This window comes from Gallus gallus, chromosome 1 (assembly GCF_016699485.2).
Source record: "Gallus gallus isolate bGalGal1 chromosome 1, bGalGal1.mat.broiler.GRCg7b, whole genome shotgun sequence".
Classification (NCBI taxonomy): Eukaryota; Metazoa; Chordata; class Aves; order Galliformes; family Phasianidae; genus Gallus; species Gallus gallus.
In genome coordinates, this window is record NC_052532.1 from 59,844,881 (window position 1) to 59,863,478 (window position 18,598).

General features: G+C 44.5%; 1 protein-coding gene and 1 long non-coding RNA gene across 2 annotated transcripts in view; one reads left to right on the forward strand and one right to left on the reverse strand.

The window, feature by feature from the left end:
• The window catches only part of TMTC1 (transmembrane and tetratricopeptide repeat containing 1), a 152,010-nt gene that overhangs the window by 92,804 nt on the left and 40,608 nt on the right, over positions 1–18,598 (forward strand). Inside the window, exons 10-11 of the mRNA XM_015287026.4 lie at positions 8,577–8,741; positions 16,688–16,801. Coding sequence (XP_015142512.2) covers positions 8,577–8,741; positions 16,688–16,801 — 279 coding nt within the window. The remainder of the gene's footprint in view (positions 1–8,576; positions 8,742–16,687; positions 16,802–18,598) is intronic.
• Positions 601–8,156, reverse strand: LOC121109050. Its single transcript, XR_005862049.1, has 4 exons — positions 8,031–8,156; positions 6,111–6,160; positions 3,957–4,051; positions 601–3,395 (listed from the first exon to the last, which is right to left on the reverse strand). It is a non-coding gene; the product is annotated as an uncharacterized LOC121109050 (long non-coding RNA).

Below are 18,598 nucleotides of genomic sequence, written 5' to 3' on the forward strand. Positions count from 1 at the left end.
AAGGCTATATTCGTGTTGAGCATGAGCATTAATGGCTGTTCTGGAAAGGTTTTTCATTTTATTGTGCTGTATTAGGTTAAAGGGAAACCTTCAGACATGTTTATCTTGCTCTTGAAGATAAGACAGATATGTGAGGGCATTGCTTCTGAGAAATAGCGCTAAATTAAGTTAACGTCATCTTGTAGAAATAATCTGTTTGGTTGTGCTGATTAAAAGAGGGATTCTTATTTGCAATGGAATATAGTCCCCTTAAGAAGATATATTGTGAAATTTAATAGAAATGGTTTCTTACATGAAGTTTCTGGAGATTTGAGGTGGAACTGAATGGAAAATTATATATCTGCTACAAAATTCTGGAAGTTATTACAATAAGTTAATTAAAACTACAGCATATAGGCTCTTCCTCACTAAAGAAGATAAGATTTTAGGGGACTGTCTGTGGAATCCCTATGGAGTCATATAGGAATTCTCATTTATAAACTGTTCTCTTTCTGTAATGCATACAGTAATCAGAAGAATGAAAAGATTCTGTATTACCTTGAAATATTTCAGACAGGAATCTGTTGGAAGTTAATTCAGTCTTGGACTCAAGCACTCTAATGAAGTGAATTTGTTTATCACATGACTTACATTGGAAGGGAGGGAAGGGAAATGTGCCCAAATGTTAAATAGCCCCTCGAAGGCTATTTCATTCATTTCTACTTTGTGTTTTCTTTCTAATAAGGAAAATAGGAGCTCCTGGATTTTCTGTAATTACACTGTGCTCTGAATAGAGGATGGCGTTGCTCATGGAGGTGAATCATATTGATGACTTAACCAATCATGTCTAAGTGTCTTTAGTATAGGTCTACAGATTTTAACTTAGAGCCAGAAGGAAAGTTTAGCACTGTCTCATAAGGGTATGTTTCCAAATTACCTGTATACTGCCAGTGTTTATAGTTCTCTGTGTTTTTGTATTATGACTTGTAGACCTTATTCCAGGAAAAGGCCTCTTAGTAGTAAGCTAAACATACTAGTGTTACTTTGTTAGCACAGTAATTGTAGTGCATTGTGAGGCTTGTTTTTTTTTTTTTTTTCCCCAACAACATCTGTTTTGTACAATAAATACCATTGGTGGTGGGTCTCACATCTTTAAAAAGCCTTAGTATCCAAGAATTGGCAATAAATAAATAAATTGTATCCATTCCGTGTGATCATGGAGACAAGCATTTCAAAGAATGCTTTCCTTTTGTCTCCAAGGCATGGTGCTACCAAGGAAGCAGGGATGCATAGGGAATAATGCTGGCTGGCTACAGGTAACAGAGGCACATCCCACATCCTGCTTGCCTTTGGACACTTAGTGTAAATAAAGTGACTGTTCCAAGAGTCTTTTCCCTCATAGATCCTGTCTGGTCGAGAAAGTAAGATTTGATACAAATGGAAAATGGGAAAATTAGTTCATGCAAAACATTTTGCCAGGGTGTACTGACTAGCCAAGATGGACCTTATGGTCAAAAGGACACAAATGACAGAAATGGACGATAGGATGCATGCGGCCTGGAATTGCTTTTATCAGAGCAATGGGGATACTCATGTGAGCGCTGGGATAACATACTCCACCTACTGCACACCTTCATTTTTCCAGGTTCATTAGCACTGGACCTACACTCTTCCAGATTAGCATGAGAGCAGTTTGGCTTGGTAGAGTGTGGTTATTCCGGGTCAGCAGGTAGAGTTTGGTGACTAGAGAGTTTTGGGGACCCCAGGCTTGGAGCCCTACAGGTGAACTCTGTTTCACATCCCCAGCTCTGACCCTGACCTAGCACAGAGATGTGTACCTGGGTGATCCAGGTGACAAGGAGAGCCCCTCAGTTTTGTTTCTCTGTTTATTCTGGGTGACCCAGATGCAAGCTAATGTGCACACGTACTATTTTTGCAGACAAAAACATTTTTTAAAAGTCTTGATTTTCACCTGACCCTAAACAGCTCCAACCTTGAAAACCTTGACATTTTTCATTTAACAGCATCTTTACTAACTGCCAGCACCACTCACACTGGACCTCCATGACTGTGGGCACTGTTCTGGGGCAGAATGAGCCACTTTGGCTATGTGTGTTTTGCCGTTGCTCCCTTCTGCATCTGACCGTGAGAATGAGAGGCAGGAGTGGCCCAAAGGGTGTGCAGAGCATGCTTTTTGCAATCAATGACTCCCCATTAGAGAAGTGTGAGTGCAGCCATTCTGTTTAATGGGGATGAACTGCCTTTCCAGCTTTTTCCCCTGCAGCAACAGCCCTGCCTGTGCAGTTCAGATGGCTTTGGCATGTATCCTCAGCTCATGCTGTGGAGCTGGAGCAGCTTCACTGGGAGCGTGTTGTGCCTAGGAATGTGTGCATGGGTCTGGACTGGGAAGTTTGTGAGTGACTTTAAGAGAGTCCAGTGTTTGTTTTCAGCATTTGGATCAGACAGCAGAGAGCATCGTCCTCCAAGCTGCACCTCCCCGCAGCAGCAATGTGTGCACTTAATTTAAGCGATGTATGTGAGGGTTAAACTCGCTTCAGAGTGGCTCAAAAGTGAGGGTTAGTTTTTATGGAGGGAAAGGGAGCCATCTGAACTAAGTGCTGGAAATCAAGAAGGAGGTTTGCAGCCCAGAAAGAGCCTCCGGGGCAAAATGTCAAAGCCGACTGCACTTTCTGCTCTCAGCATAGCTTTGAGATAATCCCCTTCATTGCATTAACAGCCCCTGAATGGGGCAGTATTTATTCCATGCATTGACAGGCTGCTTCCAGGCAGCGCTTTTCATAACTGCTCTGTATGTATGCATCTACTTGGACTCTTATCTGGGCTGAGATCTGGAGTAACTGCTTTGAGATCAGTGGGTTTACTCCAGGCTTACATGCATGTGGCTGAGATTAAATCAGTTCCAAAAATCCCAACTACCAAATGATGACTTCACAAGATCTAACATCTCCAGAATAACTGCTAAGGAGTGTGAGGAAGGCATCCTTTGGGCACAGTTTCTCCCACTTGAGTTTATAGCCATACCTGCTGCTGCCCTGCAGCCAGGGGCGGGGACTTAGTGCATTCCTTCTGCAGCATCCACCCTGCTCCTCTTTGGAGTGGAAGGCTGTACCTTGCAAAGTCACAGTTCAGAAAATAGAGTAAAACGTGAGTAAAACACATCTCTGCTTTTGGGAGTGCTTTGTAGCAGCAGGGCTTCACGCACCTCCCGGAGGAGGTGAGATGGTTTCCAGTACGGACAGATTGCTGCAGTGGAACATGCCAATAGTCTCAGGCTGCAATGCTCAGATAGCTGCAGTGCTAACCACGCTGTGTCTGCAGTGAGGCAGCATGGCCAGCAACCAAGTGCAGCAAGGCACTCTTGACTTCTTGATGGAAAATGAGGTGTCTGATCCAAACTGGGAAAGAGGAACAGGGGGTAAGCAAATCAGCAACAGCTCCGGCTGGGAAAAGAAGCCCTAGTGGCCAAAGAAAAGGTTGAGTTTGCGATCTAATTATGGTTTGCAAATATTAAGTGTCTGCTGTTTTGGCTTTTATGTTAATCAGGTGGTATTTGTAGCGCTCCATGGGATACGGGGTCTGCGCGCCACCTCGTTCCCATCTGTTTGTGCCTCTTATCACTTCACTTCATGCAGGTGGAACGATATTAACAAACCACAGAAACATCAGATGAAAATCTGTCATTGCATAGCTCCCTGCGTGCAGTCTGCCAGAAACGTGTAAGCGGCGCACACCGTTTGCCTACCAAGTGCAGCTCTGCCCTCATTGTAATTCAGGACCCCACTAAGGTGCCACTTCGGTACTGTAGGAGTCCAACACATGAGGCTGGTGGGTCTGTGTGCCAAGCAAGAATCTCTTGTGCGAGCCCTCATACAGTGCTAGTGACATTCTGAAGCTGCACGTTCCCCCATTATAAGTGTTCCCATTGTGAGCCCAAGCAAAAACTGTTACCGCGTTACCTGTTCCTTGGGTTCTGCTTCACATCTGACCCGGAGCTGAGCTGTCACAGGCCTTACACAGTGGGGAAGGTTGCCGTAGCAAGCTCTTGCCTATCCTACAGAAGAGGAAGAAAAAAAAAAAAAAGATTAGCAGTTTTACAATAACGTAGTGGAAAATGGACTGAAAATGTAATAGTGGTTTGGGGATTTGGCTTGTTTTCCATTATTTTGCTTTGGCTACAAAGTCTGTGAGAAAAATGCTTGAATGACAAAGGATGGCAGTGCCAGGACAAAAGCCTTATAAGAGAACTGGCTCTCTCTCTCAATAGGAAATGCTACAGCTAATATAAAAATAAATCATACAACCATAGATACATGTAGAGGTGACTATGAAGATGCTTAGAATTTAGTACTTAAGCCTATTAATTTTTTTTCAGATGGGAAGTAGGTCTTTGATGAAAGGTACTTGTGAGGCTTTTTCATTTTTTTTCTTTAAATGCAGGTGAGTAAAGTCTCATTTCCCACTGAGCTAATTTTTGATATTTTTTTTCTTCTCTGAGAAGAAAAGCTGGTGTATTTGTGCTTTGTGTGCTTGTAGGTGATTGCAGTGTCATGGCAGCGTTAACCATAGAATCACATAATGGGCTGGGTTGGAAGGGACCTTAAATATCATTGAGTTCCAACCCACTGCCATGAGCAGGGTTTTCACTCTCCAGATTAGGCTGCCCAGGGTCCCAAACCACACAGGAAGCGTCTTCAGAATCACTTGGCAAGTTACTTGAAGCAGATGAGTGCAGTGTCACCTGTACATGGTCTTCTCACCACCACACCTCTGCCTGGACTGCTGCCCATTGCTAAAACCCACAGAATGAGTGGTCCTGAGCTGCTCAGATCCAGCAGCCCTGAGGGCATATTGCTGTGCAGCAGCTCTGTCACGGCAAGCTTGGCGCTTTACTGTTGCCAAACTTCATGGTCTCGATATGAAAGCTAACTCCAATACCAGGATGTTTTAGTCTGGTGTGAAAGAAGTAGGTTGTAGAGTAAGAGGAATTCTGCATTTGTGGGAAAATGAAGCAGCAGCAATATATTTATTTATTTATTTATTTTGAGGGATACTGATGTGGATGCTTTTTTGTTTAGAGTGGATCAGTGGATGTGGAGAAGGGTCTGGTTTTGCCCTGATTTCACCACTGTGATTTGATCTTAAGTTAAAAAGGTAAAGAGAGGTGCAAAAAATGTAAAGGATCACAGTATGAATCACAGAATGGTTTGGGTTGGAAGGGCCCTCAAAGCCCACCCACCTCCAACGCCTGACTGTGCGCAGGGCTGCCACCCAGCAGCTCAGGCTGCCCAGGGCCCCATCCAGCCTGCCCCTGAGTGCCTCCAGGGATGGGGTACCCACAGCTTCTCTGGGCAACCTGTGCCAGGGCCTCATCACCCTCCCAGTGTAAAATTTCCCCCTGACATCTAATATAAATCTCCCCCTCTTTTAGATAAAAATAGTTCCCCCTTTTCCAATCACCACCTGCCCATGAAAAAAGTTAATTCCTTTCCTGTTTATAAGCTCTCTCTAAGTATTGGAAGGCTGCAATGATATCTCCCCTGACCCTTCTCCAGACTGAACAAGCTTAGCTCTCTCAGCTTGTCTTTATAAGAGATGTGCTTCAGCCCTTTGATCATCTTCATGGCACTCCTCTGGACCCACTCCAACAGCTCCATGTCCTCCTTGTGCTGGGGGCCCTAGTCCTGGACACAGTACTGCAGGTGGGGCCTCAGGAGGGCAGAGCAGAGGGGGACGATCCCCTCCTGCACCCTGCTGGCCACCCCTCTTCTGATGTAGCCCAGGATACTGTTGGATAATAGGTTTAGGGATGTTGCAGACAGTTGTTTTGCAAACAATTTTTGCCACAGGAATCACAAATGCACCTGCTTTCCTGGCAGTGAAGGACATGTGAGTGCTTTATAGCCCTTGGTCTGCAAAACCTTTTATCCAGGACATTTCCATCCACCCTCAGCCAGAGGTTGGGACTGAAAAATACGTGTAATAGGAAAAACTGTGCAGAGATGCAGCTCTGCTGACACTTACAGTGAAGGGTCCCAATGAAGTAGATCCTCCCCACCCTTCCCCTATTGATTTGAGACAGGGAATTGTCTGAAGTTTTGAGACAGGCTTACCAGATTCACACTTTCCGATCCTTTTCCTTCTTTTCCCTTCTCTTCAATACCTGTGCGTTTTATAGTACAGATACATTAACTTTAGACTAATTAGACTGTAATTGTGGCACAACTACAGCTCAGACCTAATTTCATTGAAGCAGCTGTGCAGTGTGCAGTTTTGGGTTCCTATGATTGGCTCTGTGATCACCCTCTGGCAGCCACTTGGGAAGCCATTCCCCTCACTGTCCAGACTGAATCCTTGCTGAATGTGGGAGACTGGAATGGGCTGCCCAGGGAGGTGATGGAGTCACTGTCCCTGGAGGTGTTCAAGAACCGCGTGGATGTGGCACTGAGGGACGTGGACAGTGGGCACGGTGGTGTTGGGTTGGGGTTGGTCTTAGTGATCTTTTACTACCTTAATGATTCTGTGATACTATGATTGCCTTGGGGTTACTGACTGTTGGTCTAAAAGAGAGCCCTGTGCAGCTCAGAGACGAATCACAGGCTGAGATGGACCCTTACCCCTCTGCAGCCTAAGTGTGCAGCTACCACAGATGCTAGAAAATCCCCCCTGGAAGGGAAGCAACAGCCTTGCAGTGCCTGTGCAACCACAGTACAGAGCTGGCTGTGCTGCCGGGGCCAACATCCCTAGCAGCTGGGGCAGGGTTTGATAGAAATACCAAGACATTGACGTTTGCATGTTATGTTTTCTGGATGCATTCACCATTCTGTTTGAAAAGGCCCGTTCTCAAAACTGTGAAGGTATAGGGAACGTCTTTTGAAAACAGCTTTGTGCAAAAGCAATTAAGTAATGTTTATGTCAGATAATTAATTTCAAGGGAAGGATTAAATTGCTAAAAGGCTACATAACAGAATGAAAACAATCTGCAGGTTTTCGAGGCATTTCTCGTTGGGAAGGGGGGGCTTATTACTGAGATTAGCTTTTCAGAGTTGTAAAGGAGGGTTCGGCAGCTATAAAGGCTGGGTTGTTTGGCACCAGCATCTCAGTTTGTGGCTCTAAGTGTCTGCTTGCAATTAATGTAGGTGCAATAAACATATGTGTGCAAAAGAATTTGTGGAAAAAAAACCAGAGTGAGTGCTGTAAGAAATGCGTTTCAGCCAAATGCAAGTGTAGTTAAGTGAAAATAAATATTGACAACCGCATCTGAGAAATGGGAAAACTCTAACCTAATGCCACCTGATGTTTCTTCTGGATATGTCTCCTATGTCTGTGCCTCTCTCAGTGCCCTATGTGACACTATTACCCCGCCAGGGGTGGCACCTGGTGCAGATCAGTACACAGCAGAGGCAGCAGGTTCTGATCAGCAAGTAAAAGCTTCCTCAGTAAGAACGACTGTCTCTCTCTGCATAGCACTGTAGCACTATCCCGAGCCTTTCATGAGGCAGAGAAACTGCAGGGAAACATGTTCACAGCTCCTCAGTGATAGGACATCTTTCTTTTTCTGTTTTCCAGACAGACTTACGCTGTACTGCACACTTGCTTGCCATGTTATCTCTGACCAGGGAGTTATGTTTTTAGTTTTCTTCCCTTGTAGCTGTCTCACTGGGACTCCTCTCTAGGCAGAGCCCACATAGTGGTACCATCACGGTGCATCCATGATCCCTAAGTGTTATTTCAGATCCTTCCGCTCCCTCTTTTCTTTGGAGAGAGCTGCCAGGGCTAAGATAGACTTTAAGTCTGAAGCTCAATTTTTATCTAGTGAGAGCTGTAGCCCAATATGTAGTACTTCGGGTTAAATAGTTACAGATAAGCTAATGAAGTGCCTCAGGCAATAGCAATTGAAGTTCCTTCGTAAAAATGCTGAGTAAAATTAGCGGTATGCTAAGCACAGCAACTCAAAGCCCTGAATTTCCAGCTCAGAGGGAGTCACTGGAAGGATGGGCAACATTTGCATGAAGTAATTAATAATTACTGACTTAGTTTAAAGCTGCACAGGAGCAAGACCTCGGTTCAAAACACGATTCCCTCCAGGACCTTTTGGGGTGGCCTCTGACCCCCCCTCCAGCTGTGCCTTACTCCTCTCCGGGTTCCATGCTGTGCAGATCGGCGCTAATAGCAACCACCACTGGGGTTGTTTGCTCGAGCCTTCATTGTGCCGTAATGCTTCTCCCTTTGGTAGCGCTCAGTATTACTGTTATTACATGATGCTTTGCTAGCTTGCTGTTGGGAAAGGCAGCTGCCTTCCGCAGAGTGGTGCAGGCTACCATTACGCTGTGTGGGATTATGCACGCTACTATACTTCTGGCATCTGGGTCTGTCATTTAGATTAATTTGGAAATTATGTAGTGACTTGAGGAAAAATGCTGCTGAATTCATGTTTGTTATCTTGGACAATATAATTAGTAAAAAAAAAAACAACAAAACAGTAATTGTGTAAGAAACGTGATACTGAATGGCGTTGCATGTAAACTGGAGTACTGGAATGTAACTGTACCTTTTCCATTTTTCACTTTGTTTTCCAGTATGGGATACTGCATCCTTTTTGTCCATGGTCTGAAAAAGCTGACTACATGGTTAAATAAGTGGAGAATTACTGTTCTGACTCTCTTTGCTTTACTGCTGCTGCTGTTCTCTTGGAAGACCGTGAAACAGAATGAAATCTGGCTCTCCAGAGAGTCCCTGTTCAGGTATGGGCAGCCATGGGAGAATACTTGCATTTTCATATTGTTTAAAGTAAGTTGTGCCTGTTCGCTACATGGAATAAATGATTTTCTATGTCACAAGGACCAGTCCAGCTATTAATGCAGTGGTGCAATTAACATTTTGATTGTTATACATTAAAAAAGCTACCACCACCACCTACTTTCTGTTTTCTGACAGCTGTGCAAAAACTGGTGTCAGCTCTTTATGTGCGTATGCACAAACTTTTGTTCTGGCAATAGCATTTTTAAGACGCTGTTTTTAAATAACTTCAGTGCTGTAGATTTACCAGTAATGTAATGCTTTCCTTTTTAAGGACATAGCAGAATTTTGTTGCAGCCCTACAAAACACCATAGTAACGCTATTGAATATATTGAATTTTCTTTAGCAATATTCTTAATGACAAAAATGAAATGCAACCAAGTGCCAAGCGTAATGTACCATATTTCATTTTATTTGATTACTCTTTGCCAAACAGCTCTCTTTATAACCTCATTTATATATTTTTCTGCATCGAAACAGACTGTTTCATTTTGTGTTTTGCTAGGAAATGTATTGCATTTGCCTCCAGCTGCTTTCAGCAGTTGTCTAATTGTGAGGTAATTGTAGAAATGCAGGTGATTTGCACACTGGTTGCTTAGCTTTATTTTCTAACTTATTGGCCAGAGCAAAGTTTAATTTACTCAGCACTGAGGAGTATGAAATCACTTTTTATGCGTACCTTTCAGACTTCAGGAGACACTCTTGAAGTGGTTGGAGCTGTTAGTGGAATTTTGTTTTAAATCTGGAGTCGGGCTTTCTTTACTCCAACACAATTCATTGCCTGTCTCTCTGAACCTCTGTTTGCTGTTCAGACAGCAGCAGCCATGGTGACCAGTCTGGGCTCTCACAGCTCCCCGTTAAATGTGGTTCCAGTCCAAGCCATTCTGGTTGGTGGTGGCCACTTGCAGGAAAGCCAGACAGCTTCCCAAATTGGGTGACTCTCTTGTTGAAAGGAGGTTGGAAGATGGCAGTTCCATATGTTGTGCATTAGGCATCACCTGTGCCACGTTGCATTATGCTGTGGTCGCCTGTGTTTAAGAGAGATGAAGTCAAATCAGAGTGGATGAAAGGAAGGTATCTCTCACCGAGAACCCCGCTTGGAATGATTCAGTGTGCCAGGGGGGTCTGTCACAAAGGAGACATAACCCGTAGTTACTTGGGCTTAGTTGGATGCAAGTAGAATCACAGAATCATAAAGGTTGGAAAAGACTACCAAGACCATCTAGTCCAACCACCAGTCCATCACCACCACGCCCACTAACCATGTCCCTCAGTGCCACATCTACCCTTGAAATAGACTTGTATCTGTCCTGCCTCCATTCAAAGCAAGGTGGCCTTCCACAAACTGGATCAAATTCAGAAGCCACTGAACTGCTTTAGTGCAGGACTGAGCCAGAGCTTGGACTCAGTGCCCAAAGGTAGGGATTTGGTGCCCACAGCATTACGCTGAACTAGATAGAACACTTGGTGGCTTGGGTTAGGCTGGCCAGCTTGGGTCTTTTGGGGACAAGTCTAGGAAAAATATCTGCCCTAGGCTTTTGAGGAGAAGGCAAGAATGTAGGTGTGCTCGTTCTGGGTTACCTGGTATTGCCTCTGAAAGCAACTGGCAGCAGATGCCTATAAAAGCAATTTAAGAACCAGACAAGCAGCAGTGACGCTTCTCTCAATCTTTTCCTAGCTTGCACTGATCTCCAGTTTAAAGACTTCCTGAGTCAGGATTCATTTGCTTTTTTTCTTTTTTTTCTTTTTTTCTTTCCCCTTTAAAAGCAGCTGATGGACTTTTCTTCCATTAATGTCTCTGGCTGCTTTTTCAAATCTATTTATAGTTTTGGCTTTCACAGCATCCTGTGCACTGGGCTCCATCGTTAAATTACACAGTGTGCACAAAACAACTTCCCTTTTATATGTCATGAATGTTCTGCCTGATCATCTTTCCTGGTTTTCCCTAGTCCTGGTGTTGTGAATGAGTAGGGAGTAACCCATCAGCTGATCACTTTTCATGTGCCTTTCGTGCCTATATAGCCCAGCCCCTCCCCAAGACCCTCACCCAGAGCTGCCTCTTTTTTGCACTGGAGTCGGCTAGTTTTGAACTCTCCTCATATGAAAGCTGTTATGCTTCCATATCAGTGGTTTCCGATCCTGCTTGTCACTATTTGCAAGGTATTTTCTAATTCTAACCTGTCCTTTTGAGATGGAGACCAGAAGAACATACTCCATTCAGGAGATTTGCAGCACAGTACTATAGGGCTGTTTTCTGGTTGTTCTCTATTCCTTTTGTATTAATGTCTAATCTGCCCACACAAGCTCCAGGATACCTATTATGAGTAGAAATGTCTGATGTGTAGACACCAATCTAAAACTTGTGCCTGTAACAGAATTCCATTTCATTTGCCACCTTCTTGCTCAGTCTTCAATCCTGAAGATACTGCAGATCCTTCTACAACATTTTTTAGTCAACTTTAATTCCTGCAGCCTGATTCATGTTGTTGTCATTTGCAAATGTGTTGTCTCCCTGTTCGATCCCATATTCAGATCTTTTGTGAACACATGAAGCGGCCTAAGTGCCAGTGCATGGCTCTTGGGAACCCTGCTTGTAGTCTTCTCCATTTAGAAAAACTTTTCACCTACCTGTTCTCTTGCTGTGTTTCAAGCAGACGGTGATTCACAAGAGGACCTTCCATCTTTATTCCATGATGCCTTTAAGAAATGGGAAAACTTCAGCAAGAGATTTTATCAAAAGCTTTTTTGAGCATCCAGGTGCACAACATTGACACGATTGAAACTGACTGGGCTTTCATAAAAGCTTTCAGTGGCTTTAGTACCACACGCCTGTTGAGTCTATCAAAGAACAAAGGATCTGTTCACCTAACTTCTTTCTGCAAAGTACAAGGTTAAATTCTCCCCTGTTGGATTGTAGCTATCCAGAAGTTTTCTAGATCCAGTTTTATTGTCGTTTCTCCCAAATTACTTGAACAGGAAATCAGACTTGCTGCTCTGTCGCTCCCCATATCCTTTGGGTGGAGGCAGCTGACATCATGTTCATCATCTCCCATTTCTCCTATATTAAGGCTCATTTAAACGATAGGTTACATACTCCAGCTAATAGCAGCTTCACATGTGATTTCCTTTGGATGCATGCTACCAGGCCCTGTTGATTTTTAAGTGTTCTTGGTGTTGGTTTGTTTTAAGGCTTCTCTTAGTGCCACTTTAGTTTGAGACAATGCTTTGGACTTGCCCCTCTAAGGAAAGGTTCTAGTGTGGGAACATCCTTCAGTTCCCCTTAGTGAGCTCTTCTGCTGTGGCCTTTTCATCTTCAGGCATTACTTTTAGAACCTCCATCATATATGTTCCCTAGTGGATCTTTGGCTGATTCTTTGTCTGATGTATTACATTATTAGCCTTGATGTCTTTAGCAAGTTTTTCCTTACATCTCCTTTGGTCTGCCTAATTATGGTTTATGTTGAACTGGATAAAGTTTATACACTTATCATTTTTTTTTTACCTCTTCAGCTGCAAAGTTTACTTTCTAAATGGGTGTTTTTCATTTCTCAGAGCCTTCTTTATTATGCTATTTAACCTTGTTGGCATTCTGTTGTTCTTTAAGATCTTTTTGTCATAGGTGTTAGACATCTGTTGGAGTCTATAATATGGTAGGATGGGAAAGAAATACAACAGTAGAAGAGTGGAACAAGAAGATCATTCCATTAGCTAAGGAGCGTAGAGGCTGTATATGGGACGATGTTGAGAGGAGTGAAGGAGGGAGAAGTGGATGGAGGCATGTTAGCAATAAATTAGAAAGGACAGAGCAGGAGGAGGAGATAAAGAACATTAAAGCAGTTTGAGAGAAAATAATAAGGAAACAGAGCAAATCTATATATGGGGAAGGGAGACATAAATCAACCTACTTGGTAGTCTGTCTTTGTGTTGATTTTTTTTTAAAGAAGTATGTGCTGAGAGGATCTTTATTCCCATTCTTAGTTCTCTATTCTTCTTCTTCCACTTGCTGCTTTAATTAATTACTGATTTTTCCCTCCTCTCGTTCTTCCCCTTCACCTCTCCTTTCAATTCCTCCATTTGATTAGATGTGTTTCTTCAGTGTCAGTCTGTCTCAATTCCCTCAGTTCTGTTACACATGCTTTGTCTGCACTTTTTTTTTTTTCCCCAGGAGATGTAGATGTATTCTCAGCATGTTATCAGTCTTGTACTTTGCACCCCATCTTTTTTCATTCTCAAGGTTTGCCCTGCTTTGACACAATGCTGCCAGTGTCGGTACCATCACCCTCCCAGCTAATGGCTGCCACAACTCTTGGGCTCCGGTACAGGGTCCAAACCTGGAGGAACCAGAAATCCCTCTGAGTCCTGGCTCCCTCAGTGTGGAAGAGAATGATACCACCTGAGGAGAGGATGCATCTACACATTTGTGCATAGGTGTGTGTGCAAGGGCTAAAAGTGAGAAACAAATGACCCACAAGCATAAAGAGTGACTAGATGTATAGATATACCTATTTGAAGCATACATTTCTAGAAGCCTCAAGTTTGCCTGACTGTGTTAGCAGGTGGAGAAGGAGGGCTTGTTTGGAGCTCAGGCTCCAGCCGGTCAGAGGGAGCAAGATGAGGGCTGTGGGCTAACCCCTGCATCTGCTGTATTGACCTTCTCAAGGTTTGTGAAGCTGCCACGTTTCCTATTGCTCCTGGAAAGCATTGCGTGCACAGCTCACATTTGTGACAGTGTCTGGAAGTACGGCTGTAGACAGTAAAGGAACTACATAAAAGTGGCTCTTTCTTAGTTGGCAGTTCTCCCTCCCTCGTCAGGTCTGCTGACCTCAGTAACGTGCAAAAAAAAACCCCAATCAAAAACAAAAACAAAAAGAAACAGGAGAAAAATAACCAACCCATCCCAAAGGAGACATTTACTGCTGTGTGCTTTTGTTAATTCTGAAAGTCAACTCAGCTAAGAAGAGCAATTTCCCTTGCGTTTTGTGCATCTTCTATAGAACCGTTCAGTCCCGTGCTGCTATCTGTGAAAATCAATACAGGGATATGAGGCCAGGGACAGTGACTGTTGGGGTCATCCAGGGAACATTTTGCCATAGAGAACCTTTATTGGTGCTAATGATTCCCAAAGCACAGGATATCACTTCACTGTCCCAAGGTTCCTGCTGAGACAGGAGCGGTCTCAGTTCCTTACAAACCGAATGCTTTTCATATGAAAATCACAGAAAATCAATGTACTTTCTGCCCCGAACTTTGCGGAGTGGGACAGGCACTGAGGAAAACAGTATCATGGGAGACTTTTGCTGGCTAAATGGGATTTGGGTTTGAGGTTGCAAGTGCCAATGGCATTTTGTTTCTCTGTGTTACGACTAACAGGCTGCCTCCTTTCCATGGGGAGGAAGCGCTACGTAAGATGGCTTTCCTATTGCTGATTTTCCATTTGTGTTGCTTAGTGCTGTCGTGGAAATCAGAAGGGGAGGAAATGCTCCTGATGAGTGACGCTGCATCTCAGTTGACTTGTTTCTGGCTGGCTGGAGAGTGGGTCCGTATGTTTTCAGAAGGGCACATGTGCTGGGCTGGGGAGGAGGGAGACAGGAGAGTTTGGAAAAGAAGTTGGAAAAAGAGATTGGAACTGTGAGAGACCGCGGGCTTGCGGGAAGCAGAAATGGAAAGCCATTGTGTTCTGCTTAGTTATTTATACTCCACCCTTTCCCACTTGGCTTTCATTTGTGGACATCATTGTTTCCCCTGTCAATGAGCAAACAGTGTTCTCAGCTGGTCAAGAATCAATTAGCAGAAGTGTTTGCCTAAACTCTCCAAAAAAACCCACTCTGCCTCCAGCCGGGTGTTTGCAATGCTGCTGACAGTGCGGAGTCCACAAAGCAGTTCGCCTCAGTCATTGCTGTGTGCATTTGCGAAACCAAACACCCCCCCTCCCCACCCATGCAAGGAGAATAAATAGGTCAGGGGATGTGAGTGGTGTGATGCAGAAGCCAGCATCATAATGACTCGAACTCAAGCCAGTTTCTGTTTCCTGTGTCACCGCCACCCCCACCCCCAGCAGAATCACGCAGATGAAAGAGCTTTATCGGTGACGTTTTAATAAATGGGACCAGCAGGATTAGTAATAAATTCTATTTAAAGAGAAACAGCCCGGAATTAAAATATTTAAACATATGCATCTTAGTGTTAAAACTGTATCTCGTTAGAACTGCAGTACTTGTGCATATGTAATGTACTTCTCACCATTAAGTCGGTGTGCTCTGTTTCAGCGGGGGCTATAACGGAGCCAACAACTCATTGCACACAGCTCTGAGACGGTAACGGCGTTGAGTCTGCGTCTCTGCCTGTAACGCTGTCACTGATGTAATTCAACCCTGTCTGTATAAGAATTAATATTCCGGTAATGCCCAGAGGTTGTAAGCGTGTAGTTAATAGCTCCCAAGGCCAATGGAAATTAACACAGCCATAGCAGTCACACATTACTTGCTGCTGGTGCAGTATATCTTTGTGAAAACTAATATAGAAAATCATTCTCTTAAGAATAGCATCAATTAACTGATTTAATTCAGCGATTAGTCACAAAATGTCTTATTCCTGTAGTGCTCCCAGTAAGTCATTTGGAAGTACCTGATGATTAGGAAGCCAACTGCAAGGTCTATTTTTGATTTCTGTAGGCAAACTGTGGCTGTGTTGTGCTGAACTCCGTAAGGCGGCCGTGGGCGAAGCTTTGGAAGCTCTCACAAGAAGGCATTAGTGACGCTTGATGCCACTGGCTGCAGATAACCAAAAAGGCAGCAGATTCGCCACTAAGATTCTCCACTGTGCCATTTAGAATGAAATTCCTAACACGGGGCTTGGGGACCCGTGGGTGCCTTCTCCCCACTCTACAGGCTGTTTGCAACCTCATTTTGTCATGGTTGACTTCACTGCCCACCCTAGTTAAACAGCAGAGACATTGTAGGCACAGTGAGGCTTGGAATGCTCTACCTCCTGAGTTTCTTACCTGGAGTAGGAAGCTTGGAGCTGATGGGGAGGAAGGAAGACAGCAGCTGGCAGGGATCTGCTTGTGAGTGAGAAACAGTGCTTTTTCTGCTTTTACATGAACGGCTTAATCCACTTTTATTTCCCATTACCTCAGAGAGTCCCTATTTATGTGCTGGAAAGGATTTCCCTGTTAAACAGCATTCCGACTTCTCGGGGTTCTTGCAGGGGAAATGTTTCCATGGTGTACGTGCTCTTGAGATTTCTTTCTAACTATAACCTCGAAGCTGCATTTCCTCCAGCTGTGCAGGGTGTACCTTGCTTGATGTGCTGTCAATTAAGTAAATAAGCACATGCCTGCTCTTCTCCTTTTGTCTTTGCGCCCTCGTTATTAATTCCAAACATTCAGTCCAATCTGCATAGCGAGGAGGATGAAGGGAAGGGCTGGGTTGGCTGTGCAGTCACACATCCATGGTCGTGTGTTATAATTTGAGAGCATACCGCTTGCCAGCTCAGGGCAAGAGTCCTATTAGCCCTCCCCACCTGGTCTCACTCTGCTCAGTGCTGTGCTGCGTATTATACGTGCTGGCCGGGTGCTCCGAGTGTGCTGTGCATCCCCTCTAGTGGCTGATGCCTATGGAAAGCATACTTCTTTCTGGTGCCTGCAGCTGACAGACTGAAATCAAGGTTTTCATAAGGTGCCTTCGTGACACTCAAGTTTAAGCAGGGCTGGAGACGAGGGAGCCTGTTACAGCTGTATTACAGAAAGTACTGCATACTTTCCCGCTCAATATTAGGCTTTTTAGGGTCTTTCAATTTAACACATTGTGTTTTGAATTACCACAGTGTCTCGCCACAGGGAAGGTTGCCATGCTGGTGCTTACACCATCCTGCTTCTGTTCCTCTTTTCAGTTCAGGGGTGAGGACTCTACCCCACAACGCCAAGGTGCACTACAACTATGCCAACTTTCTGAAAGACCAAGGCCGTAACATCGAAGCGATCTACCACTACAAGACTGCTCTCAAGTAAGTTCCCTGAAGCCGCAGCTAGGCTCGTGCTGTGTGGTGCAGCCCACCAGTAGCGCATCCCTTCTTGGCAAGGGCTGCCTGCTCCGCACCCCCCCATCTCCCTCACTGGGGACAGCTCAGCTTTCGGAGGTTAGGAAAGTTCCTTGGCTCAGTGTTGCGTGTGTCATTAAAAGAGGGAGCCTGGCTTCCCTCCAGATCAGTGTGTGTTTGTGTGAATACTTCAATATGAGATATAAATGTTACCATAGCTACACATTGAGCAATGAGGTGTCATTTACTTGGCTGAATGTGTGCTGGTAAGCAGGAGGTAGTTGTCATAAATGCATTTTCAGGTTCCTGGGCCATTTATCTTAGTAAATTGTTAATGGTGCATGCCTGGAAAATGCCAGTGCTGTAGCCATCTGAAGTAGAGCAATAATAATAGTACTTACTGCTTGTATTGAGGCTCCTGTCTGCAAAGCTTTGCACGAACACTAAACTAATTGGTGCTGACAATGCTCCTGTGCAGCAGCAGGTAAATATAATTACCACAGTTCTGCAAAGGGGGAGGCTGAAGCAGGAAGGTGAACTGCCTTGCTTATAGATGTGCGGTAAATCTGGACCAAGGGCAGGGCTATAACATGCAGGATCTCCTGGCCCAGGCTGCGCACGTGGTAGATCCTGGGCGGCACATCGCTGGACCCCACATGGAGTAGGGGCAGCTCCCTGCAGGCACTGTTGCTCCATTTGCTGCCCCACAGGGGATGCTTGCCCAGGGCTTCGGATGCTCCCTGCTGCCCTCCAGTCCTGAGAGAAGGGACTAGCCCTGTAGAAAGGTGTGCAGGTAAAGTGGGAGTGGCAAAGGAGAGCTAGCACATAGGGTGCAGATAGTGCCACCAGCAAAAAAGGCATATGTGGAAAGGGCAGACAACATGAGAAGTGGCTCTAGTGTCAAGAACAGAGCTCAGCACAAAAGGGCAGGTCAGGAGGTGCAAGAAATATTCTTTCCTGACATGTGGTGTGGGAGGAAACTCCAGGAATTACACCTATGGTTTATCTTCTTGCCAACTGACAGGGTTATGCCAGAGACTCTAAAGGTCTCTTAACCCACCCATGAACTGGGAGGGCAGGATGTCGTTTTGTCAGTAAGGATTGAGTGAAACTGGGTGAAGGTGATTTTTAGATTTTGTGTAGCATCCTTTTCTCCTTTACCATGTTCAGGATTTAGGAAGTCATTTAGAAAAGCCTCCATCCTATTTTTTAATGTTTCCAGGAATGGAAAATCCAGTACAGCCATCAATAAGTTGGACTGAAGGTTAATTACCCTGGCTGTTGAAAATGTCCTCCTTTATTTTTAGTCTGTTTTGTTTAACGTCAGCTTCCCGTCATTGGATTTGTTTACACCTTTAAATGCCATGCTGAAGAGCTCATTATCAGAAGACAGTTTTCCATACGGTGATCAGCTACTCCTCTAATCTGCTGCTTGATACAATAAATAGAGGTATGTAGGTTGCTCTGAAAGTAATGCCTCCTATTTATTTCCATGGAAGCTACAACAGCTACAAAGAGCACAATAACACTGTTTGATTGAGCAGATTCTCAGCTACAAAGCACTGTTTTTCAGTGTAGTCACCACCATTAGCCGTGCATTTTCACCAGTCTGCATGCTGTGTTTGTAAAAATCTGTATGGCCATCTGGAACGTGGCTTGTCTTTCACGTCGCTGTCACCACTGCGCCATCCACCACCATCCACCACCTCAATGCGCTCACATCCACTGTTTGGTCTTTGTAAACATTCGGTTATGTCGGTGAAT